Source organism: Mustela erminea, chromosome 4 (assembly GCF_009829155.1).
Source record: "Mustela erminea isolate mMusErm1 chromosome 4, mMusErm1.Pri, whole genome shotgun sequence".
In the NCBI taxonomy this organism is placed as follows: domain Eukaryota; kingdom Metazoa; phylum Chordata; class Mammalia; order Carnivora; family Mustelidae; genus Mustela; species Mustela erminea.
This window is the reverse complement of record NC_045617.1, coordinates 142,021,821-142,047,999: the sequence shown is the minus strand read 5'-3', so window position 1 is coordinate 142,047,999 and position 26,179 is coordinate 142,021,821. Positions and strand designations below refer to the sequence as shown.

The 26,179-nt window shown below is 40.4% G+C and overlaps 1 protein-coding gene and 1 long non-coding RNA gene across 2 annotated transcripts; both read left to right on the top strand.

The window, feature by feature from the left end:
• Positions 1-4,750: 4,750 nt before the first annotated feature.
• Positions 4,751-15,425, top strand: LOC116587859. Its single transcript, XR_004284684.1, has 2 exons — positions 4,751-4,843; positions 15,071-15,425. It is a non-coding gene; the product is annotated as an uncharacterized LOC116587859 (long non-coding RNA).
• Positions 15,426-25,259: 9,834 nt separating this feature from the next.
• LOC116587858 (dynein light chain 1, cytoplasmic-like) lies at positions 25,260-25,827 on the top strand. Its single transcript, XM_032338378.1, has one exon. The coding sequence runs from the start codon at positions 25,387-25,389 to the stop codon at positions 25,618-25,620; it is 234 nt and encodes a 77-aa protein (XP_032194269.1). The 5' UTR covers positions 25,260-25,386; the 3' UTR covers positions 25,621-25,827.
• Positions 25,828-26,179: the final 352 nt, after the last annotated feature.

Genomic DNA, 26,179 nt, shown 5'->3' with positions numbered 1-26,179 from the left:
ACAGGTGTGTAATATCCCACAGTCAGAGCCCAGAGAAAATCCTCAGGGATAGATATTCCACAAACACTGTGAGGAGTGTGCCTATTTTAATGTTTCTTTTTTTGCTAGACTCTAAATTCTGTCCTCTCACTTGGTGATTTGTCTTCCTAATTTAGAAACAAACACAAAGGAGCAGCGATAGAGTAGAATTTGTAACTACATTCTTGCCTCAATTATCAAAATTGACTTCACAAAATGGGCTTATATTCCTCCATGCCCATCCCTCCCAAGCTTCTCCAAAGCCTTAATAGCTGAAATAATTTTATATTTCACATTCCATTTGGATAATTGTTGGATGGTAATGACGTGTCATATGTTTAATGTGTTTTCCAGATTGAAAGTCATTTAAATATCTATATCTTAGGGCCAGCAATTTCCAAAGGTGATCACCCTAGTTTAATTTGTTACATTTTAGTTGCATCTATCGCAGACAGAAGGAGACACTGGTTTGCAGAATTGGTGTTGAAGACTATAAGTACCATTTTACATGTGCCATTCGTAATTTTCTATCCCAAAATGCATGTGGGCATATAAATACACGCTGCATGCGTGCTGTGCGGGGTCTACTGATCTTTTAATTTATAGCGAAAAAAGCTACATTTTATTAACATCCATGAAGATGTAGAGGCTTCATGAAAATTGAGCAATTAACTGAAAAACTAGTATGATTATTAGCACGTTGAAAGACAGGCTGACTTTCCCATAGGTGACACGATGCCACGGAAAGATTGTGAGTGGGTGGGCAAGCAGACAGTTTTCAGCTAGCAACTTGATTTCTAATTTGGTGAATTTGGGAGTTATTTAATCAGCATAACTGTTCACATTCAAAATGTATAAAAAACATTTGTCTCTAAGACAATTGTTAAATGTGGTTAAATGCAAATGGAATGAGCAAAGCAAGTAGTATATGGTGGGCGCTTAATATATTAAATGAATTATTTTCATCTCATGTGATTATTTGTACTTTCTCTTTGCTGCTGTAAACTCAGCCTGAGATAAATTAGCAGGCCCAATGAGAAATATCACATAAAACCTCCCTTTGTTAATATTATTGTGTCTTCTATATTGAAGACCTGAAGGAAAGAGAAAAAAAAAAAATCTTAACAACCTTGCCATTTCGTTGGCTCCATCAAAAATGATGTCATAATGTGATTGGGGTGGATTAATTCACAATCTGATGGATGTTAATGCCTTGTGCCACCACCATTAAATCATGTTTGGGAAAACTAGTTATATGTTGTTTTCTAATCATGGGAAAGGGAAATAAAATGTTTTAATTATGAGAAATATAAAGTCACCTCAAATAACTGACTTTGACTCAATGTCACATAACTTGTCACGTACATCCACATTCCACTGGCCCAAACCAGTGCTATACTCCCACTGAATTCCAAGTGTGCAGAGAAATAGGATTCTGTCCCAAAGAAGATGACCAAAGTATCTGCAAACAATCCTAGTAGGTACAGTGATTCTTGGATTCACTTGAATTCTTGGACTAAAATAGTGTGCGTAAAATTATCAGAGAAGCTTATTTAAAAGGAAGATATATGTTTGGACTCTACTACTTAAAATTCTCTTTGAGTCTGGAGTGGGCCCAAGAAAATAGGTAATTTCAGAAGACCTCTGGTAATGCTGAGGCAGGTGGTCCCAGGACCAAGGTCCAATGGACCACCAAGGATGACCAAGGATATCACAATGAGGACTTTAATTAAAATTTGAGTTCCCAGGGGCACCTGAGTGGCTCAGTGGGTTAAAGCCTCTGCCTTCGGCTCAGGTCATGATCCCAAGGTCCTGGGATGGAGTCCCACAATGGGCTCTCTGCTCAGCGGGGAGCCTGCTTCCCCTTCTTCTCTCTCTGCCTGCCTCTGCCTACTTGTGATCTCTGTCTGTCAAATAAATAAAATCTAAAAAAAAAAAATTCAAAGTTATGTCTTAGAAATTTAAGCATCATCCTAGTTAATTCACCAAATAACTGTTTCCTGATATGAATGTCTACTACTATAACAGCCACAAGGCAGCACAAACTCTTAGGCAACACAGAGAAGCAAACAAGGACTCGGTTGGACTGGGTTTAGAGAATTAGCTGCAGAGGCAAATCCTGAAGAAGTCATCTGCAAGTGTTCTCAGACTTCATCTTTACAATCACACTATCATGGAAGGAAAACTGGCATTATTATTATATTCCCCACCGCCACATTCTACAAATGAAAAGATTAAAGCTCAACGTTTATGCAATAGCTTATGCCTGAAAACAGATATTCCTTGGTGAGACTGAGATTTTATCCTTTCAAAATGGTATTGGTAAATGACAAAGAGAAAACCAGAAGTAAATATATTCTACATGTTGAAATGTCTATGATGTACTAGTAGATAGCTAGTCTGAGTTCATCCAGGGGCCATGCCTTATTTTTCACACTTATTCTTAGGACCCAGAACACATATGGTACTCAATAAACACTTTTTGACTGAAGAACTCTATCATTATAACGCAAAATATGGATAACAGACCCAGTTGGCTTTTTTACAGAAAGAATGGACAGTAAAGAGTGATTGGTCTCTCCTCTTCTTTGGTAGAACTGAAACAACCAAAGAAATACAATTTTAGTTAAATGTTGATCTCTTTCCATTCTCTTTCCCCTTGGAAGTTCTCTGAAATCTGTCAATGGAGTTTGTTTACTCCAAATCACATCTTTGTTGCCTTTAAGTATTGGCATGTTTGAATGTTTCCACTCAAATTCAGCATAAAAGTGTTTTCTTTTTTAGGTAAGATCAGGCAAAGAGGTACTGAATGAATAACACTTGATTGGGAATGGTAAATAACCATGTAATTAAACTGTAAACACTGTGTGTGGTGATTTTAATGTAATTTGAGGACTTGTAAATTACATGGTCATAAAATGGCACTTGGGCTTATGCTTTACAAAAATATCCATGTTTGCATGAGATTAATTAGTGTGGTTTGCATAAAGACATTGACTAAAAACACTTTCAGAACATTCTCATTTTTAAGGTTTTCTTATTTATAAGGCCTTCTCAAGTTTTTTTGTTTAGTTTTGTTTCTTCTCTCCGGTCTTCCAGAAGTTATTATTGTCCACAGATTTCTGCGGCTGAAAATTGATCTGGACACAGTAAACAATTGATGGGCTTAAGTTATGCTTATGAAAAAGTTTTATTTTAATTCTTGAAATGGGTGCTCGCTTCGGCAGCACATATACTAAAATTCTTGAAATGGGTTGGCCATTTCACAAACTGATTACATGGTTACTTCTTTGGTTCAATTTATAGATGATGCCCACATGGGGCTTTTTTGCTGTTGGAGTGGTTCATGTGCCTCATTATTTAAACTGCAGACACTATGCCCCAGGAAAATAGCCGTAGTAGAGTGGTCATTAAGTGTCCTTCCCCACAATGGAAGGTTCTACCCAGCAAGTGGCTTCTTTTGGTGTTTGTGAAGGCAACTGTAGGAGACCCAAGATAAGATTTCTATCCCGGGCAGCCCTTAGGCTTTTCCATCTCGAGAAAACTCTTTCACTTTGTAAACACAGAGTCAGGCTACCAGGGTGCTATTAGGAACTCTCATAGGTTCATGTGACAGAGAAACAGTGACGGTGGTGGTGATGTTGTATAATTTTTATTGATGACTATTTTCCAGATGCTCTGCTAAGTGCTTCCTAAGCACTACCTCATTTAATCGTAATAACAGTATTAGTAAGTTGATGTTACTCTCACTTCACACATGAGCAAACTGAAATGTGACGAGGCTAAGTACCTTGCCCAAGATCTCACAGCTACGCGGTGATGAGGCTGAAGATCAACCCTGATTTGTCTGATTCCAGGGTCCTTGCTCTTAACCTCTTAGTGACGCTGCTTTAGTGGATCAGGGCTACTGATCTCTTGACACCATGTGCCCAGCCCAGTTTCAGAACTCTTTGCATTAGATGCCTCACATCTTAGGCAGATTAATTTTTTTAATTTCTTTTTTTCTTTTCTTTTCTTTTCTTTTTTTTTTTTTTTTGAGAGAGAGAAAGAACAAGTAGGGAGGAGGGTCAGAGGGAGAGGGAGCAGGGGGCCTGATGTGGGGCTCGATCCCAGGAACCTGAGATCACGACCTGACCTGAAGGCAGACATTTAACCGACTGAGCCACCCAGGTACCCCTAGGCAGATTAATTTTTTAGCCAGAATTTGAATTAAGAGACAAGAAATCATGGCCACTGAATTGTACATGTGACGCATGAAGACACTAATGTTCCTGTAGACGAGTTGCTGGTCTAGTTCTATCTTACACAGATTCGGACTCTCTCAGAAATATACCAGACATGGGGACTTAGAGTGGAGAAGGGAGTTTGGGGAAATTGGAAGGGGAGGTGAACCATGAGAGACTATGGACTCTGAAAAACAATCTGAGGGTTTTGAAGGGACGGGGGGTGGGAGGTTGGGGTACCAGGTGGTGGGTATTATAGAGGGCACGGATTGCATGGAGCACGGGGTGTGGTGCAAAAATAATGAATACTGTTATGCTGGAAATAAAAAAAAAAAAAAAATTAAAAAAAAAAAAAAAAAAAAAGAAATATACCAGGCTGTTGTAAGATGTCTAGTTACTTATCTTTGGGAGAGATGGGCGTGGAAGTACATGGCCTCTGAGACGGTCCAGTATGACATCACAAACCACCCCCAGAGATCCAGGATCTATGCAAAGGCTTTCAACCGGAGGGGAAGATGGACAGAGTGGAGTGCTGGCTGGAATGCCTGCTCATATGATCTGGGAGTACGATCCTAAACCATCATGTGATCATGAAATAAAAGGTAAGGAGAGGCTGTGGTTCCTGTTTTGGCATAACGAATATCTGATCATTTCACCAAACCATTCCATATTTTAACATGGTGAATACCTTGAAAGCTGACGCAAAGCAGATATTAATTGCTAAATACCTGACTATTGACGCATTGCAAAGAGATATGACATACAGTGCCAGATTTCAATAAACAAATTTAATCACTCAACTCATTAAAGCAAACAAATAATTGAACCTAGCCAGACATGCTTTAAAGGAAAATCAGAGAGCTTAAGCAGGCCTCGGATTTGCCATTTTCTCCGTGTGTTCAGCGTTTTGAACATCATCTAGATGTCAGGCATCCTGTTAGTTACTGAGAGCGCAAACATGAATAAAATATAAACCCAAGTTCCGTCAATAGAGAACTGCATATTGATTTTTGGTTCAGTAGTGGCTATTACTCACATAACATATTGCATGGTCATAAATTTCAATAAATTGGGAACAGTATGTGAGCGTAATTTTTTAGCACAGGTGGAGCTAATTATAGAGGGTTATTTTGATTTGGACAGCAACATCGCCCGCCCTTTCTCTGATCATCAAACTTCTGTACAAGATTCAACATACTTTCACCTCTCACATATTGTTCGTTATTAAGTCCAGCTGCTTCCTTCTCAGCAACACACTTAAAAATACCCTTCCCTTCTTAGGCTTTACAACCACATCCTTTTCCTAGGCCCCCCTGACCTCATCCTATCAAACCAGAGCTGATAAACTAATACCATGATGTGCAAAATTCCAGAATTTTCTCCAGCGGTGGCATTGTGAGTATGCCGAACGAGAGTTTTGTTCTTTCCTTTTGCTTTTAGTCCATGAACCTGTCACCTTTTTTTTTTTTTTCTTACTTTAAATTCTGGAGAAAAGTATCACTTTTCAATATGGTATAAACACTTAGCTTCTGCTCACTGAAGCAAAATTTTCAAGTATTTGATTCTTTCTCAGATTATGGTACTCCTAGGTAAATTAAATGTCAGTGTGAGGGATAGCTTCACCCACTTCTGTAGCTGGCTTTATTCAATCCAAAGAAGTCATCAGGGAACAGCCAGCACAGCAAAGTGAGCACGACGAGGTAGGCTTTCTATCACATGCCAAAGCCTTTCCACCTGCATTAAGGCTGGTTTACAGGCTTTTCTCTCCCCTGTGGGTGTCCTGTCCAACTAGAAATTCCAAAAAGAAGCTAAAAATATACAATGGATTTCAGAAACAGGATTGAGTAAAATCCTACCTCCAGATATGACATAGAAGAAGCCACCCATTTTGGAGGACACCAAATAAAGCAAATAGCTCCTTCCTTGAAAACCTGAATTCATTACGCAATAAAGCTAAGTGCCACAATTTCATGCACTCTTAAAAATTAAAGAGAAAAGCAAAAGGACCAGAAACCTGGAGACCAGATGGGATACAAGGGGAAAAAAAAAAAAAGTACAGGAAAAGGAAAGAGAAATGCTCCTGCTCCTTAAAATTGTCCCATGGGGCTCCCTTTCTGAATTATCAACCCTTTCCTACCATGCTCCCCACCCCACCCACACAAGATCAGTGGCCAAGTTGGGGAGATCCCAGCTGGTTCTCCATGAGAATCCAGGTAGTACACCTGCACATTCCAGCCAGACTGAAGCCTGAGCTCAGTTTGGACTTGTTAGCACCAGAGCCAACGCCAGGTTCCCTTTGTGTGGGCAGGAGCTCAGATCACATGCAGGTGTGTGTGAGAGATTAGCCCACCGGTAGAACATAAATAGAGCTGCTCATCAACCCACCCCGTCCTCCTCCTGCAGCCTCACACTCCCAGGGTATGAATTACAGGGACAGATATATCATCTGTAAAGTTTTCCGGGTTCATTTTTAAGAGAATTGGGTTTTCAGTGGAACACAGTCCGCCTGGAGCAAGGTCCCGGGATTCGCTGTGGCCACCAGCAGCTGCACGAAGGAGTGCATGCTGGGAGGAAAGGGCCCCTTGTTCAGAGAGAGACCCAGGGCTCCCCATGAGGCTGCAAGTCCTTCCCCAGGTCACTCTCCAACCTGGTCTCCTTCATGGCTCATTACTTAGGACCAGAGAGTTTGAAACTCATGAATTACAAATAGGCAATGGGCCCTCGGTTGGAAATACTCTCAAAGAAAAGAAAAATAGTGATGAAGTAATAAGATCTTCCCCATATTGTTATTTCCTGAACAAATGTAAGGGAAGGTAAACAAGAAAATATCAGAAGTCCCTTCACTGAAAGCCAAAGCACAAAACACCCAAACTGGGGATATTTTTGGACAGAAAGAACCTAATGTTTTTTATGCCCCCATTTGCACATCTACTGAACACACATCTTTGCATAAATACCAGAATATTGGAGCCTCTACAATTCGCCATAAAAATGCTCAACTGTTAAATCCTGAAGGGTCCCTCGGGTTTACCTCTTCAGGGCTGAAGAAGCTGACAACCAAAGCTGAAGTGACTTGTATTGGCAGGATATTCTCTTCCCCCAAACACGAGCCCTCGGAACTTTGGTATGAAGAGAAATTCCAAGGTTTGGGAGGAAAGCAGCATGTATTGAAATTGACTTTGTTCAAAACACTTAGCGTAATTCAATGATCCATGAAGGAGAGCCATATCTGGGAACCGAACCAAGTTCCCCCATCAAACAAACTGGAGATGCAATCTGGTCTGTTGACACTAAAGGAATATACCACTTTTTCCACTGTGAGCAAAATTAGACCATTTTTGAAGCAAAATTAGACTCTCAGGCAGCATGATCTAGTCAGAATAGACCCAGATTCTTACCAGCTGCTCCTTGTGTTATTGCCATCCCTGGGCCAATAAGAGAGCATACTGCTGAATCTGAAATGTTCCTTGTCCGTCTCTGGACTGCTATTTTGGCCACTCTGAGGATAGATAGCTGATTTTGAAAACACTTTACATCAGAACGAATCTCACATTAGTATGCACTTCATGTTCATAACTATGTTACCCTAAGTAGATTTTTAATATTTTATTATAATTAGTATATGTAGCTTTGAGCCCCTCTCAAAACTAAACTTTTCTTTTATTAACCCCAGCTGTTCTCTGATTCTGCAACAAAACTAACTCATCGGGGGAAGTAATAGGCCGATCAGCCAGCCAATATTTATCAAGCACTTCTGCTGGTCATGCCAGAGCTGTCCAAGACCAGGCACAATGGTGCCTCCAAGCAGCTTTCTTCCACTGCTGACCCAGTGAGTTACAAGGGTGGACAAATGAGCTCTATGAGACCAGATACTGGCCCTTCCTAAGTGTTGGCACCTTGTAGCCACTCAATGAATATCTGATCAATGAATGAAAGGCCTGCTGGCCACTTAGAATTAATATCTGAACTTCGAAGTCCACATATTTCCCCTTAGCTCCAAACTTAGATTAGGAACAAGATGGATCACCCAACCATACAACACATTCTCCTGGGCCCCATTCCGGTCCTCGTTGGTTCCTTCATCTTACCATTTGATGCGTGAAGAAAGATAAAATGGATTTTCTTTATTTCTGTGAGATTATATATCTCCCTCTATTACAGAGATCCCATACTGGTCCTTGAAGCCTTATTTTGGACTGTGGTCCATATCAGACATCCTCCATCTTCCAACGGCATCGTGGGAATATGGGTCAAGTATAAAGGTCTTGAACTGTCAGTCATTCTTACCCTAGAATCCAAAAATGGATTTTAGAGAGCACAGGTGCTTCTGAAATCTTAAGGACACTGGGTTTTGTTTTGTTTTCTTTTCTTTTCTGCAATGAGAACCCATAGCTTCCACTAGATTTATACACACAACATTAAAATCTACTGTCCCACAAGTTACAGTATGTGTGATCAACACCAATTCTGTGCCTAGAATACCACTAGAACCCGCCAAAGGAAACTTAAGACTCTGTGTCCCGACATCCTGTGCTTACAGTACAGCTGGAAACAACACTAATTTATAATAACTAGTTCATACATACCACTTCAAAAAGGGACTCTTCCCTATATCAAAAAGAGTCACCAAGCTTCTCTTTATACTGTGATCTTTTAAATCTGGAATATGACCAAAATTGTAAAAATATTTTCCAGTAGACTTCTGAGAAAACCATCTGATAATGGGACAATATCTGTCTTGATCGCTGTCTGATAGATAAGATGCACTGAATAATTATTTGTTGACTGAATGAATATGAAAAAAAGGTACATTTGCATTTCTATGATTGCTTCCAACACACATGTAAAGTTAACATTACAAATAAAGTTCTGGCGCTCATTTTTATATTTCCTACAAAGATCTGAGATTGAAATAAGAAGCTCCTCCATTAAATTTCCACAATTCTAGATGGCAGTTGTTTCCATTATATGTGATTTTCCAAAATCAATGGTGCTGAGTGTCTGTCTTTTAGTTATTTTGGAATACACATGAAAACAGAAGACAGAAAATAAAAGATAGGGAATTATCAACAATTGAAAAAAATCACCACAACGGAGAGGGGTTTGGAAGACATTAGAATGATATCTACTCTAAACAGTGCCGCTCTGTTGTTTAAAAATATCTACAGTATATTGAAACTAGGTTTTTACCATTCCACTAAATTCAAGTCTAATCTTCAATGTCACAATAAAGATACAGAAGCCAGAAAGCCAACATAAAGCAAGTCATGAAAATGATTAAATTTTTCAAAACCCAAACAATAAATAATAAGGGTTTATTGGGCCAAAAGAAGAAAAGTGAACAGGAAATTAATAACAAACATATCAAGATTCTCAGAGATTGGTGCAAGCCTACTTTCCACCTCCAAGAATCAGCAAATAATAGGCCAAATAACAGAATGAGGAAATGAGATGAGACCTACATAAGGACTATTTATTATACTTTGGGGTATCTCCCCAGGGCTATGACCCCATCATAAAGGAAAATGGACAATTTCCTTTTCTAAAGCAGGTAAGAAACTAGACCCATTCTTAGCAAGACTGAATTGGTGATCTCTTGGCTCTTTCTTCATTCCAATGGGTTTTTAATCTAAAAGAAATAAACAAGGAATAAAATTCTCTCTATAAATGTAGATTTCTTCCCCCTCACTGCTGTGTTCCTTCAGAATACATGGCAAGAGTTGAAAGCATTTAATACAAAAACAACATACTGGTCACTCAAAAGTGATCCCTTATGTATCGGCAGTGAAAACCTGATTTCTGATTTCTAAACTGTAGCCCAAATAGCTTATCTAGTTTTCTGTGTGTATGATCGTTGCATTTCTGAAATTAGAGGTTCACTGCACCAAAAGGGAATTAATTGAATGATGAGTCTGTGCTAATGTGTCTGCATGTGTGGACAGCAGAGATAACTTAATAGGCATCTAATGTCACTATTAATTTATTTATCATCTCCTCCATTTAATTTTTGAAATACAATGATTTCTTAATCAATGGTCAAGTGCTCAAGAAAATATTTTCTGTTTTATGAAAGAACAAGTTAATTATACCTAAAATTATTTAACCAGTTAGAGTAATATCGTTCAATATACTATAAGCCTTTTAATGCATTCTGGTCACTTAAGGATCACATTTGCAATTCTTTCCATATATAGTTTGTCAAATGCTTTTGCTGCATCAATTGAGAGCATCATATGGTTCTTGTCTTTTCTTTCATTAATGTGTTCTATCACATTGATTGATTTGCAAATGTTGAACCACCCTTGCATCCCAGTAATAAATCCCACCTGGTCATGATGGATAATCCTTTTAAAGTACTGTTGGATCCTATTGACTAGGATCTTGTTGAGAATTTTGGCATCCATATTCATCAGGGATATTGGTCTGTAATTTTCATTTTTTGATGGGGTCTTTGCCTGGTTTGGGGATCAAGGTAATGCTGGCCTCACAGAACAAGTTTGGAAGTTTTCCTTCTGTTTCTGTTTTTTGAATATTATGAAAAATTCAGGAGAAGTGGTATTTTTTCTTTAAATGTTTGGTAGAATTCTGCTGGGACTACATCAAGCCCTGGACTCTTGTTTTTTGGAAGGCTTTTGATCAGTGCTTTAATTTCGTTACTGGCTATTGGCCTATTCAGATTGTCAGTTTCTTCCTGTTTCATTCTTGGTAGTCTACAGGTTTCCAGGAAGGCATCCACTTCTTCCATGTTGCTTAATTTATTGGCATTAGTTGCTGATAATAATTTCTAATAATTGTTTCTATTTCCTTGGTGTTAGTAGTGAACTCTTCCCTTTCATTCATAATTTTATTAATTTGGGTCCTTTCTCTTTTCTTTTGGATGAATCTGGCTAGTGGTTTATTGATATTATTCTTTCAAAGAAACAGCTTCTAGTTTTGTTGATTTACTCTACTGTATTTCTGGTTTCTAATTCATTGGTCTTTGCTCTAATCTTTATTATTTCTCTTCTCTGCTTGGTTTAGGTTTTATTTGGTGTTTTTTATCCAGTTCCTTCAGGTGCAAGTTTAGCTGTGTATTCAGGATTTTTCTACTTTTTTGAATGAGGCTTGGTTGACTATGTATTTCCCCCATTATGACTGCCTTTGCTGTATCCCATAGGTTTTGGACTGAAGTGTTTTCATTCTCATTGGTTTACATGAATTATTTAAGTTCTTCTTTAATTTCCTTGTTGACCCAAACATTCTTTAGCAGAATGGTCTTTAGCCTCCAAGTGTTTGAACTGTTTCCAAATTTTTCTTGTGATTGAGTTCCAGTTTCAAAGCATTGTGGTCTGAAAATATGCAGGGAATAATCTCAGTCTCAGGGAATAATCTCAGTCTTTTTGATAGCTGATTTGTGACCCAGTATGTGGTCTGTCCTGGAGAAGTGCCATGTGCATTTAAGAAGACTGAATATTCTGTTGCTTTAGGGTGGTATGTTGTGTATATACCTACGAAGTTCATCTGGTCATGTGTGTCATTCAGAGCTCTTGTTTCTTTGTTGATCTTCTGCTTAGATCTGTCCATTGCTGAGAATGGAGTGTTGAGGTCTCCCACTATTAAAGTATTATTAACAATATGTTTCTTTATTTTGGTTAACAGTTGGCTTATGTAGTTGGATTATGTAAAGTCCATTTGTGGTCTATTTAACTATGGTTTTTTTTTTTTTTTTTTTTAAGATATTTATTTATTTATTTATTTATTTGAGCATGCACATGCAGTGGGGAGAAAGAGTGGGAAAGAGACTCTTAAGTCTCTCAAGGAGACTTCACACTTAGTACAGAATCCAAACTGGGGCTTGATCCCAGGACGCTGAGATCACGACCTGAGACCCACTCACTAGTAGGATGCTTAACTGGCTGAGCCACCCAATCGCACCATGTATGGTCTATTTCTGTTAGTCCATTTGCCACTATAGCCATATCTTGTCTTTTGAATTTAAAGCGAGGTGAGAATTTCACAGAATTTGGCGTTGAGAACCCTTATTAAGCAAGATGTTTAAACCAGGCTCACCATGCATGTAAAACTATCTCACTTTTAAATTCTAAAAAAAAAAAAAAAAAAAAAGGAAATGGAACATATGATATGCACCTGGTTACAAGCAGAAGTTCGAATTGTTCTATCCATAAAACAGAGACTTGGGTCATAATAATTTTTCTTAGGTTTAAGAAGAAAAGGCCTACCAGAATCATGTGATCACCAAACTCCACAGTCCATTGGTGAGGAGCACACACAGCAGTCTTGGCCAACATTTCATCCTGTATGTTTCTGCCAGTTGTAATATATGGACTCATCATTCTCCTACCTCCTCTTGGTCTCACAAGAGAGAGATGGTGGGGAAGGTATCAAGGTGCTTCTCTTCTTGACTAAGGAGACCAAGCCTTAGACATTGTTTCCTCTTCCAAGGTTACTGCTATTGCTATTCTTTGATTATTCCTGACTTGGAAGATTAAAATTATACTGCTTTTCCAGTTTTGGGGCAAATAAAGTGTGTGGTCTCTGTAAACCAAAATTAATTTAAAAAAATTTTTTTATATATTTTCTACATTATGACTCTTCATTTTTTATCTAAAGGAGGTGATTTTGGATTTAATGTAATTGTGCTTAACTAATATTGATGATGTGATGTAAGCCTAGAGCTCTTTTATTTCTTCAAGAGATGAAGAAAATTGTTATCTGTTTGTTTCTTTTTTAAATCTAGTCTCATGGAGAATTATGTTAAGTCCTACATTAAAAAAATATATATTATTAGGGGCGCCAGGGTGGCTCAGTCGGTTAAGTATCTAACTTCGGCTCAGGTCATGATCTAGGATAGGGCCAAGTCCCAGATCTGGACGAGTCCCACATAGAACTCCCTGCTCAGTGGGGGAGTCTGCTTCTCCCTCTGCCTGAAACTCTCCCTTCTTGTGTGCCCCCTCTCCTTCTCTCTGAAAAATAAATAAAACCTTTTTAAAAAAAACTAATAGCTTTTTTATAGAGCAGTAATAAGTTTAGAGAAAAAAACTGAGTAAAAATTACAGAGTTCTTATACAGTCCCTCACATACAGCCCACTCCACACTACCACCAGTTTTTGCTATTATTAACAACTTGCATTATTATGGTACAGTTGTTATAATTGATGAATAAATATTAATGCACTATTACTAACTAAAATCCATAGTTTACATTAAGGTATATTTTATGGGTTTTGACTAATGTAAATGTCATGTATCCACCATTACTATATGAAACAGAGAAGTTTCACTGCCTCCCAAAACCCCCGATATTGCTCCCATTCGTCCCTTCCTCCCTCACCCCACATCCTTGGCAACCAGTGATCTTTTCACTGTCCCATCCATTGTCTTGCTAGTCCCTCCTCTCTATTACTTGATTTTTCCATCCCCTTTACCCTTGCGATTTTCATTCACTTCTTTATTCCATTTAAATTCCTTAGCCAAATGTCATCATCAATTCCTTGCACACACCCTTGATTCCATTATCTGCACTCACCGCATCACCCTTAGCTGGGAAAACGGCACCCTCTGGCTGGCACGGTTGACGTCACGTGGCGGATGGCATCCACCATCCTGACGTGAATACATGATCGTGAACTTCAGGTGAGCCCTCATGCAGCCGCAGTAGCACAGAATACAGCCTGGCCCGTTCACATGGTCACTCTCTGACTGGGTTATTGCAGACTCTTCCCTTTGGTCACGCATGTGTCATCCTCTATTCTCTCCCTAGGCTGGTGCTGTTCTCCTCCTTTATTAGAAATAGCTGGAGCAACTGGATATGCTTCCCCCAACCAGCAGGTGTATCTCATACTGTACGTTCCTGCCAGTTGTGATAGATGGACTCGCCATCCTCCTACCTAAGCTCCCTCTATTGTACACTAGATTCCAGCCTCCTCACCCACTCAGGGAGGCATAACCTCTTAGGAGTATCTGGGAAAGGCGGGTCCACTGGCTGCCAGACAGTGCTCTTGAGAAGGGTTCAGCCTTCTCAAAGCAATTGGGAGTGTGTACGTAATGGCCCAGTAGAGAGACTCTGGGTCCGCACCTACTCTACTTCCTCCTGTGCTACTTTTTTTGTTTTCTTCCCCCTACCCCCATAGTCCTTATCACGTGTACATATTATGTTTGTTAATTATGCATCACATTTTATCTCTATTGATGGTCTCTTCCCACTAGCTTATAATCTCCATGGGGTCAAAGATCTTTGTCTTGTTCATTGATGTCGCCCAAGCTTCTAGCACAGGGCATGGCACACAGTAAGTGCTGAATAAATATCTGCCTGATAAAATCTACCTTAGCTCATTGTATAGTGGTTTTCCATGTTTCTCTGTATTCTGCTTCTCTTAAATCTACTCATCTGTAAAGAACTAGCTGCAGCGCTGCCCCCCTTTCCTTCACTTTCAGAGCATTTTAGGTCTACTGTACCTGCAGGTACCCATATCTGTCAGGAGACCAAGGTGCTGCACTGACCACATAGCTCACTTTCAGGGGATCTACAGAGATCGATGAGATAGGCCTCTGCTTTTCAGACCTAGAAATGACATTTTGTTCGGGTTGATGGACTCAGAGATGTTAAATCAGACCAGAAAAATTCGTATAAGCTGTATCATATGTGAACCCCAGGGCTAACTTGTTAACTTATAATAGGTATACTTTCTCCTGACTGAGGTAGTCCTATCTCTCATCCAGAGTTTGTGCAAAGCCAGGTGAATCCGCCTGGCACATTAGTTAGGACTAGGTTTGGCTATGAGTGACCTAACATGAAGGCTACACAAGATGCTTTTTTTTCTCTCCCACAGAAAAAGAGGGAAGCGAGGTCGTCCCAAGACAGGCCGTAGGGTTGGACCAGATGTTCTGCCCCATGAAGTCCTGGGACTCCAGCTGTTTCAACACATCCCCTCACAACTCCTGGGTGTGGCCACATTTTCCTGGTCTAAGAGGTTGCTGGTCCATACCTGGCCCAGACATCATGATGGAGAAGAAGAGAAGAGAGGACAGAAACAGCATGCACGGCTTTACATTAAGGAAGGAGCCAGAATCTGTTACATGGAAATTCTCACTCACATCCCGATGACCGTCACTTAGCCACATGGTCCCACGGGCCTGCACAGACATCAGCTGAGAAAATGTCACCTTTATTCTAGATGACCATGGAAGAAGCAAAAAACAATAAAACAACAACAACAACAAAAACCCACTATAACTATGCAGGAAGAGGAGAATGGATATTTAGGAACAATTAGCAGTTTCTTCTAAAACGTGTGTTCATGAGAGCAAAGTGCTGGAAGGAGTGTGGACCCCCTCACCCAGGTCTCGGTGAAGGAGAAAGAAACATTGCTCCCTTTCAGGGCCCTAAACACCAACCTCACGGTCCCTCCCCTACTCCATTCTGGGAAACATTGCACATATTTATTTTCTTAATGCCTTTCTTTCTAGGTTGCTTGCAGATAGCACTCTCTTCAGCTAATCTCTTTGCCAGACTGCATACAAGTACCATAGAACAGATTTCAACCAGAGTCAGGAGGGGACACCAGGGCAGTCATAGAGAACCCTCCACTTAGAAGGATCTACAGTTGGTGTGGAATGTTCTGCCATCACCATCTTGAAATTCTTAATGATGTTAATTTCATTGTTTTTTGTATTTGTTCTTATTGTTGTTTTGTTTTGTTTTGTTTTTTTTCTCTGAAGATTTATTTATTTGAGGGAGAGAATGAGAGAGCACGAGTGGGTGAGCAGTGGGAAAAGAAGACTCCCCACTGAGCAGGGAGCCCAATGTGGAGCACGAGATCCCAGGACCTCAAGACTGTGACCCGAGCCCAAGACAGATGCTTCACCGGCTAAGCCGCCCAGGTGCCCCAGTAATGTTAATTTGTGTTTTGTCATTGAAGCCCACTGGGACCCTGGAACTTGTCCCTGGCCTTGAAGCCTCCCTTCACAGACAGTTCCTCCCCCTGCTGCCTCCCGGAAATGGATTCTACCTTTCCTGCTTCCAACCAGTGACCACTGCCACACCCAGGGTCCCAGCCAGCTTTCCCCTCCTGGCCCTCACCCAGCCTCTCACTCAACCCCACCCAGGTACTGACTGTGTCCCCGTGTGGCAGCAGAGATCCTTCATGGCCACCTGTCCCCATGCTTAGGGTGGCCCGCCCATGGGACCTGGTCGGAGCCACATGCATCAATCAGGTGGCCAGTGGGACCAGGCACCTGGTAGGCAGGGGGCCGTGTGCTCACACGCTGAGTCATGGGGCAGGACCCTGGGTGTCTGTGAGGAGTATGGTGACCCAGCTGGTCACCCCTGAGTCCCAGGAACATGACAGTGAAATAAAGACAGGTCAAGAGAAAGGACCTGGAAGAAAGAAACATGTTCCACATTTCAGTACTTAGTACAAAGTGAGGGCACATTTTCTCCTGATTTTTCAACAAGAAGTCCTGCCTTTTCATTTCGCACCGGGCCAGGCAAATGATGTAGCTGGCTGTGGTTTCACAGTCTTGTGTTACCTTCCGTTCCAAGTTCCAGTCAGGGCTTGTTCAGATCATTCCCAATCTGGTGTTCCCCATGTCACCTCTGGAGTATCCCATAAACTCTTTCAAACTTTTACAGTCTCTCGGCTTGCTTCTATATTTGAGGAATGGAGGCCATTCTATTTCCTTCCTGTACATTCAGATAACTTCTCTGTCACCCGCAGGCAACTATCCGTGTGCTAATCATTCGTGCATGTGCCTGTGAATCTTCCTGGCACCTGACCAGAAACTAACTTCACGCAAAGTAGGTCTGCGATAGACGCGGTTCAATATTTAATGCACAAGTCAATCAAGAAAGCCTGAAAGTGTGTGTGTGTGTGTGTGTGTGTGGTGAGGATTTTTGTTTGTTTGTTAATTTTTTTGCCTGACCCAGGCAGGAACTGGCTTCGGAATTGTCTTTCTGCGATTCCCATGGCGATGCCAGAAGTAGGACGACACCTGAGGAGTTCCATTCTGGGGCCCCAGAGTGCCTCTTTGTCATCACCTACACGCTATGCCCTTCCATCTCTCACCAGCTTCAAATCAGTGGGCACCGCGTGGGAACAAACAGCAAACCCAAGAGACTGGGCACTGTCTCTCCTTGAGAAACAGAGCCCTGGTTTATTCACCGAGGCACTCGGGTTTTGCATTCGGAGACAAAGCAGCAGGCAGGAGCTTGTTGGGAGAAGAATAAGAGCTGCCAGAAGTAAGGGGCGGCGGGGGGGGGGGGGTCTTTCTGTTGTCACTCGCAGCCCATCCCCAGTCTGAAGCATCTTTGGCTTCCTAATTGTCGCCCTCCCCTTTATGTGTCTGCCTTGCACACGCGGAACACTCCCAGGCAGCTTTACAAATTGGCTGTGGAAATGTTAGGCAGTAAAAATTCCACTGAGTCTGAGAAAGACACACTTCTCCTCCCCATGTTAATTAATCAGCTGCTATTTTCTGCCCCTTCCTCACCCACCTTATTATGTTTCATGCTGCCCTGGGCGATACTGGGAAGGAGGCAGAGTTTACCTTCCACATCCCAGTTCTGTAAGTTCTTGCCTTACTCCAGAAGCCTCCTCCTGTTGTCCATCTCAGCCGTCTCTGTTCTCCTGAGATCCTATCAGATTTATATCCTCATTCGAACAAGGGTATGATTGACGTAGTGTATCCTTCCTCCTGGGAGTGTTTGCATTTTAAAATACCTTGCCTCGAGAGGGCAATACACAAAGGAATAAAATCTCCAGTTGTATAATTCTAGATCCTACAGAAGGTGGACGAGTATGGTGTTTCAGTGCAAAGGGATTCCTCAGAAGCCTTCAAATCATACTCAGAAGAAGCTCTTCATCGTAGATCTTGGAATTATTAGCCCCTTGGAATTTTTAAAAATTCTCCTCTTTTTTTATTTTTTATTTGTATTTTTTAAATATTTTATTTATTTATTTATTTATTTGAGAGAGAGAGATCGCAAGTAAGCAGAGAGGTAGGCAGAGGGTGGGGGGAAGCAGGCTCCCCACTGAGCAGAGAGCCTCTGATGTGGGGCTCGATTCCAAAACCCTGAGACCATGATCTGAGCTGAAGGCAGAGGCTTTAACCCACTGAGCCAACCAGGCGCCCAACAATTCTCCTCCTCTTGCCACTGAACTAAGAGAGCTTTATTTCTGGCAAACATCAAACTTCCAATACCAATGCAAATGGAAAGTTAATAGGAAGAATACTTGGGCTATTTTCAGTAGCCCTCTGGTTTTCTAGATTCTTGCTTTGTGAACTTTTCCTTGTTTTTGACAGCTTCTCAAGAGAAAGGCAAAGCCTGCAAGGCCTGATGGATTTGAAGCTCCCCCTTTGCTTCCTGTAAGTTAGCAGGAAAATCTGACCATTCTTGTGCAGTAATTGTCCCTTGGCTCCCACGTCTTACAAAATACAATCATAACACAAGCATGGAACACAAGACTTTCCCACCTGCCGAGCCTCCTTTTCTGCTAGCCATTCTTTCCTTCGCTCCCTGTGGTCTCCTTTCTGGAAGACCCGCACATACACTAGTCCTGCAGTGACACTCAAATGCTCAAGAGACCCTCTTATATACTGTTAACCTGTGGTCTCAGCTGCCCATTATGTCCATTTTAGCATTAAATATATCATATTGTAGTTGTTCATTCTTCTGTCTAATGACTAATAAGACTCTGAGTTCCTTGGGTTTTTTATGCTTCCATATTCCCAGTACCTAGCACAGAGTCAGGCACAGAATGGGTATTAAAAATTCAGTAGGTATTGAAATTTGATGGCTTATTGAATAAATGAAGTTAAAACTGTTTGGGAATACCGCGTACTCACTTTCCTCTTATAAGTGCAATGGGAACTTCCTTTTTAGAGCTCTAGAACAGGGGTCAGCACACTGCAGCCTGTGGACCAAATCTGGCCCACCACCTGTTTTTATAAATAAAGTTTTATTGGCACACAGCCACACCCATTCATTCATGTATAGTATATGGCTGTTTCTGCACTACAATGGTAGAATTATGAGGGTGATCTTATGGACCAGGAAGCCTAAACGATTCACTGTCTGTACTACCTGACCCTTTAAAGATGAAGTTGCACAACCTCTGCCCTAAGGGAAAGGAGCGAAAGAGAATACGAGAGTTGTATACGAAATGGAGGAAGGGAAGAGGGATTGGGGCCGGGGGTGGTGGGAGACAAGAAATAAAGTGTGCTTATATCCTTCAATTCACAGTGCTAGGAAGAGAGGTCCAATTTTCAAACACCTGGCAGAGCAGAAGCACAGGACTCCTGAGCAAAGACAGGAAAAGTGAGAACAAATTCTCTGCAGGAGACTGAAACACAAGGGCATTGTTGTCAACTGTTTACCAAGGCAGAGAAAGGGCAAAGCTGATCCCAAGAAGTTAGTAAAAGCACTAATGCCTAATAATGACTGCAGCAGAGAGCATTTCAGGTGCCCCATTAAAGAGTGCTTTGTCCTAATAAACACCAGAATAAGAGTCTGTTCTCAGAGCCCCCTTCCTGTACTTTATTCTTAATGAGCCTTCTAATGAGTGCACAGTATTTATTTCCTTGAGAGACTCATCACTCCCCACCTCAGCCTGTTATTTAAATATATGGCATGGTGTGAAAAGCTGGGGAAAAAGGTCTAAGGAGTGTTCTCGATGCTTTTTCCAATGGCCTACATCACCTGTGCAGGACAGAGGAAAGGGTGTGAACTGGAGTCATAAAATAATGGGTCTCTCTACTTTTAACAAGGCAAAAATGACTAAAGCTGAGAATTCTGCAGAACTCAGGGTTGTTTGGTATATAGATTTATAAAAGGAAGGGAAGGGAAGAAAAGAAAAAAAAGAGAAGAAAAGAAAAATGAAATAAGCAGAGAAAATCAATTATCATATGGTTTCACTTACTTGTGGAGCATAAGGAATAACACAGAGGACATTGGGTGGAGGAGAGGAGAAGGGAGTTGGGGGAAATCAGAGGGGGAGCTGAACCATGAACCATGAGAGACTGTGGACTCTGAGAAACAAACTGAGGGGTTTTGGGGGAGAGTGGGGAGGGAGATGGGGGGATGCATGAGCCCAGTGGTGGGTATTAAGGAGGGCACGAGTTGCATGGAACACTGGGTGTGGTGCATAAACAACAAATCTTGGAACATTGAAAAAATAATATAAAATTTAAAAATAAAGGAAAGAAAAGAAAGGAAAAAAGTGTTTAGACAATAATGGCTTCCTTGCTCTGTTACTTAACTCTGAAAACGACAACGGCTTTTTGCCCCTCAAAACAGAAAGAATCTGGAGTTTGTGTGTTTATCTTTGAATTCAGGATTTGCTTACTTTACTTTATTTCACTTTTGTAACATTTTCTCTTTTATTATTCAAAATATAAAAACTGCCACAGGAAGAAGGGAGTTACTCAGAACTCCTAAGTTTTGAGTCATTCTGAGTTATCAGTTTCCAGATAGATAACATTTACTCTTGTTTTTTGTGGCAAACTATTAAAAAAAATTCTTCCCATAATCATAATACCATTATCTTCGCTGCTTAAAGACACAAAGAGAAAGGAAAGAACAAAAAAAGAAAACAGTAATTCTTTAATATCACTTAATATCATCAAATACCAACATAGTGTTTTAAATTTCCCCAATTGTCTCCTAATTGTTAGTTAGAATCAATGTGTGTCTTAGTCTTTCTCAACTGATAGGTTATCCATAATCCTATTTTATCCTTTGCAATTTATTTGTTAAAAAAAAACTGAGTGTTTATCCAGTAGAGTTTCCAACATTCAGAATTTTGCCAATGTTACCTGTGTGGCATCTATTAATATGCTATCCTATATTTTCTGTAGTCACACCTAGAAGTTCATGATGTTAAAAAGAGTGTCATTATTTAAAGGTACATTCTGATTAAATTTAATGTTTGAGATTTGCATCAAATGAGTATAGTGAGGGGTAGAAATACAGATGGAAGGACTATAGATGAGACAATATTAGGTACATGGATCATTGTTGAAGCTGGTGGGGACGTACAGTATCTCATTTTTCTACTTTATTATATGTTCAAAACTTCATATAATTAAAAAGTTAAATATATATATTTTAATAGTTTTTGATGAAAAATAGAAAACACTTCTCATACTTACTATCTTTCTTAAACATTTGATCTCTTCTTGACAGCACTCGGCCCTCAACTCTAAATGGTACAGTATGATGGAGTAAATCTCTCAATAATCGAGAACTTCTCATTATAGTTCAGTACATGGAAGAGATGGTCCTATTTTCCTGGGTTTCACTTGAAATCCAGGCTTCTACACATTGAAGATAATTTCTAATGTCTACATTTTTGACAAGAACAAAAATACTAAACCACTAATCTAGAAAAGTATTTCTCCTAAGAGAACAACTCCTAAGAGGGCTTTGAGATTTGTATGAAAATCCACTAGAACCGGATCTTCTTCCTCTAGCCCCAACTTCACACTGGAGATTGGCTAGATTGGCTGATTGATTGATTTAGCTTTGTTTTTATTAGCAACATGATAAATATGGGATCAGTGAAAAGTAGAGGAAAAAAGTCCGAGACTTATTGGTTGGCAGGAGTTGAGTTACAGTTGAGCTTTCTATCCATATCCATATTTATCCATGACTGAGGTGAATTGGGGTCAGAATTGTCTAGGCATAGACTCTTCCAACTCTAATTTAGATTCAGAAAAGAGGGAGAGATAAGAGTTGGAGCAAGAAATAGGGTTTATATTGATATAGGGGACAAAAGCTCACAATTCTAGCTACCTCTCCTTGTAGGAATCCATTAGCAAGGGTTCCAATAGAGTGGAACCTCTTTTTCTTTTTTTTAAGATTTTATTTACTTTTTTGACAGAGATCACGAGTAGGCAGAGAGGCAGGCAGAGAGAGACAGGGAAGCAGGTTCCCTGCTGAACAGAGAGCCCAATGCGGGGCTCAATCCTAGGACCCTGGAATCATGATCTGAGCCGAAGGCAGAGGCTTAACTCACTGAGCCACCCAGGCGCCTCTAGAGTAGAACCTCCTTATAAATAGGTCTGAAAGTAAGCCATTGTTTGCATTCAACCATGGCAGCTCTAAGAAAACCCCAATAACCTATTTGATGAGAGTCACATGATACCTGAGACCAGGGTTCTTACATTCACTAGCTACTTCCCTAGGATGATACTTTTCCTGATTCTCTTCCAGACTACCAAAGCCCACACAGCCTTCACTGAGACCTCACTGGGCCCCAGCTCAATGCAGCTGATGGTGCTTCTACTGAGGGAACACTTGGTGTGCAGTATGTAGCTTTGATATAGGCAGTTAACCAGACCTCCCATGACGAACGAGCATTCTGTGTTGAATCCCATACCCATTTATGATGTAAGAGAGTGTGTCTTAAAATCAATCTTAGGGCCCCTGGGTGGCTCAGTTGGTTAAGTGACTGCCTTTGGCTCATGTCATGATCCTGGAGTCCCAGGATCAAGTCCCGCATCCGGCTTCCTGCTCCTCGGGGAGTCTGCTCCCTCTGACCCTCCCCTTTCTCATGCTCTCTCTCTCATTCTCTCTCTCTCTCTCTCTCAAATAAATAAAATCTTTTAAAAAAATCAATCTTAGTTCTTTCTAATAGAATTTTAAAACTTTGTTCTTGTCTGGATTAATTTAGGATTGTTACTAAATGCCGTGTTGCTCATACTTTTGTTTTTTATTTATTTTTTAAAAGATTTATTAATTTTAGAGAGAGAGAGCAAGTGGGAGGAGGGACAGAGGGAGAGAGAGAATCTCAAGCAGATTTGCTGCTGAGGACAGAGCCCAAGAGGGGCTTGATTCCAGGATCCTGAGATCATGACTTGAGCTGAAATCAAGAGTCAGATGCTTAACCAACTGAGCCACCCAGGAGCCCCACTCATACTTTTATTTTTAAATACTGACTATAACATTCTTTCTCTCTGTTATCAGCAAATCTTCTCAAGCTCACATAAAATTACTTAAGCTCTTGTAAATATTATTGAAGTTATTGTGAAAAGGTATCACTAACTCAGTTTGCAACCGGACAGTATTTTGCTTTCTTCCATCATTTCTTTTTTAGTTCAGGCCTGTCTTTTGGAGAGTCTGGAATAATTTGTGTATCTAAGTTAACTTTCACTTACAATTTCCTTAGGTTCATATCTTGCTTCCATCTCCTTTGTCACTAGCAATGCCCCTGCTGACCAAAGTTGGTACTAATTTTTACTTACTTTTCAAATGATTTGTGGAAACACACAAGCCATGAATCCTCTACAAGTACTAGCCAAGAGATCATTCTCTGGGGATGGGACATCCATTATAGTAGCCTCTAGTTAGACATGGCTATTGAGCACTTAAATACTTAAATGTAAGTGTGACTGAAGAAGTGACTTTTAAATTTAAATTTTAGTTGGCTTTATTCTCCTATAATTAAGTTAAATTAAAATTTAAATAGCCACATGTGTCTAGTGGTTACACTTTTGGACCAGGTACTCTAGAATCTTCCACCCATCTCACAGTTATTAAGATGTTATGTCAGTGTCGCTGTTACAACACCACCCAGCACTGTGTCTGAAACTGATTCTCTAGTGGCTAATAGTTGCTTGAATTTTGAGATTTTTATACACACACACACACACACACACACACACAGAGTTGTGATATGGAATACTTAAATAAACACACACACAAACACAGGATCCAGGAGAAAGCACTGATTTTGACATCATTGGATACCAGTTCTTATTCGTGAAATGACCTTGGACTATTTATGTAACCTTTACAAGCCTCAATTTCCCCTTCTGGAAAACAGGGAAGATAATATCTTCCTAAAATATTGTGAAAATTAAACACATTAATTACATGGAATTAAATAGAATAAATGAAGTGCCTCGCATTTTGGCTCCTATAAGGGGTAGATAGTCAACCAGAGCAGGCAATTATAGACTGAGATAAGATTTCACAAGGTCATGTAAAGTTAGTCAGTTTAATGCCTTTACTGAAAGGTCTGGAAGGTAAGCAGAGAAGACTTAAATTTCAGGGAGGGAGCATTCAGGATATTTACTGTATTAATAGACTATTAGGAGATGCCGTGAAAACTCTCACAAGGAATTTAAAATGGCCTTAAAACCATCTTTCTTGGATAGATTTTGATCGGTTTCCTATAGGTATAGAATGAGGCTTCTTTTTAAAATCAATCCTAAAAATGTAAGTCAAAAGTACCTGTGCAGTTACCCATATTGGGGAATTTTATTTTTCTTGTATTGTTTGAAAAATGAACCATATACAATTTTCTACATAAACATAAGAAAAGGGTACTTAGAAATCACACATGGACCACATCTTTCTTATCCATTCATCCATTGAAGAGCATCTTGGTTCTTTCCACAGTTTGGATAAGGAAGATGTGGTCCATATACACTATGGAGTATTATGCCTCCATCAGAAAGGATGAATACCCAACTTTTGTAGCAACATGGACGGGACTGGAAGAGATTATGCTGAGTGAAATAAGTCAAGCAGAGACAGTAAATTATCATATGGTTTCACTTATTTGTGGAGCATAACAAATAACATGGAGGACAAGGGGAGATGGAGAGGAGAAGGGAGTTGAGGGAAATTGGAAGGGGAGGTGAACCATGAGAGACTATGGACTCTGAAAAACAACCTGAGGGTTTTGAAGGGGTGGGGGGTGGGAGGTTGGGGGAACCAGGTGGTGGGTATTGGAGAGGGCACGGATTGCATGGAGCACTGGGTGTGGTGCAAAAACAATGAATATTATTATGCTGAAAAAAATTAAAAATTTTTTTTAAAAAAGAAAGAAAAAAAAAAAGAAATCACACATGGGATATGAGCTTAATCAATCAAGTCCATGGTGATAGAATTTCCCTTCATGGGAAAATCTCTTCTTAGGAAGAGACTGGGTCATGAAAAGGTGACTAGAAGAATGAATGATATTTTAGGCATGTTATGCAGAAATTGTCTATTCTGGAGATGCGCCACGGCTTCGGTAGCGACCGTAGCTCCTGTCGGGTGTGTGTCGCCAGCCCCTCCCCCAGGAGACCATTGCAGTTGGTCGCCCCCTGCTTCTCGGTAACCATGTGCGACTGAAAGGCCGTGATCAAAAACGCCCACATGTCGGAGGAGATGCAACAGGACTCGGTGGAGTGTGCAACTCAGGCGTTGGAGAAATATAACATAGAGAAGGACATTGCGGCCCATATTAATAAGGAGTTTGACAAGAAGTACAACCCCACCTGGCACTGCATCGTGGGGAGGAACTTCGGTAGTTACATGACACATGAAACCAAACACTTCATCTACTTCTACCTGGGCCAAGTGGCCATTCTTCTGTTCAAATCTGGTTAAACGCATGGACTGTGTCACACACCCACTGATCCATCCAAAACCAAGGACTGCAGCCTAAATTCCAAATACCAGAGACTGAAATCTTCAGCCTTGCCTAGGGGAACACCTCGATCTTTGAACCTTTATTGTGTTGTTTTGTGCAGGGTATTCTCTGTACAAATTTGTTGTGGTTATAAAACAATAAGCAAAACAGCTTACATTTGTATTTATTTTCTATTCCATACCTCTGCCCCATGTTTTTTCTCCTCAAAATCCATTCCTTTCAAATAAATCTGTTGGAGAAAAAAAAAAAAGAAATTGTCTATTCTGCATCCATGTGGATTTAAAAAGTGAAAAATTGGATATACAAACCTGGGGCTCTTTTGGAATAGAGACATAAATGTGCTAGTCATCAGCATATTTGTTACACCTAGAAACCTGGGATTAAATTATTTTCTCTGCTAAGGAGAAGCTATAGCAAAAAAGAAGGCCTGAGCCTAAGACATTGAACACTCTTACATCTGGAAGTTGAGTAGAGGAAGAAAAGCCACAAAGGAGACTAAAAAAGAGAAGACACAGA

Bases quoted from the DNA above. Each gene is read 5' to 3' on its own strand.
- LOC116587858 (XM_032338378.1), top strand. From the start codon at position 25,387: ATGTCGGAGGAGATGCAACAGGACTCGGTGGAGTGTGCAACTCAGGCG.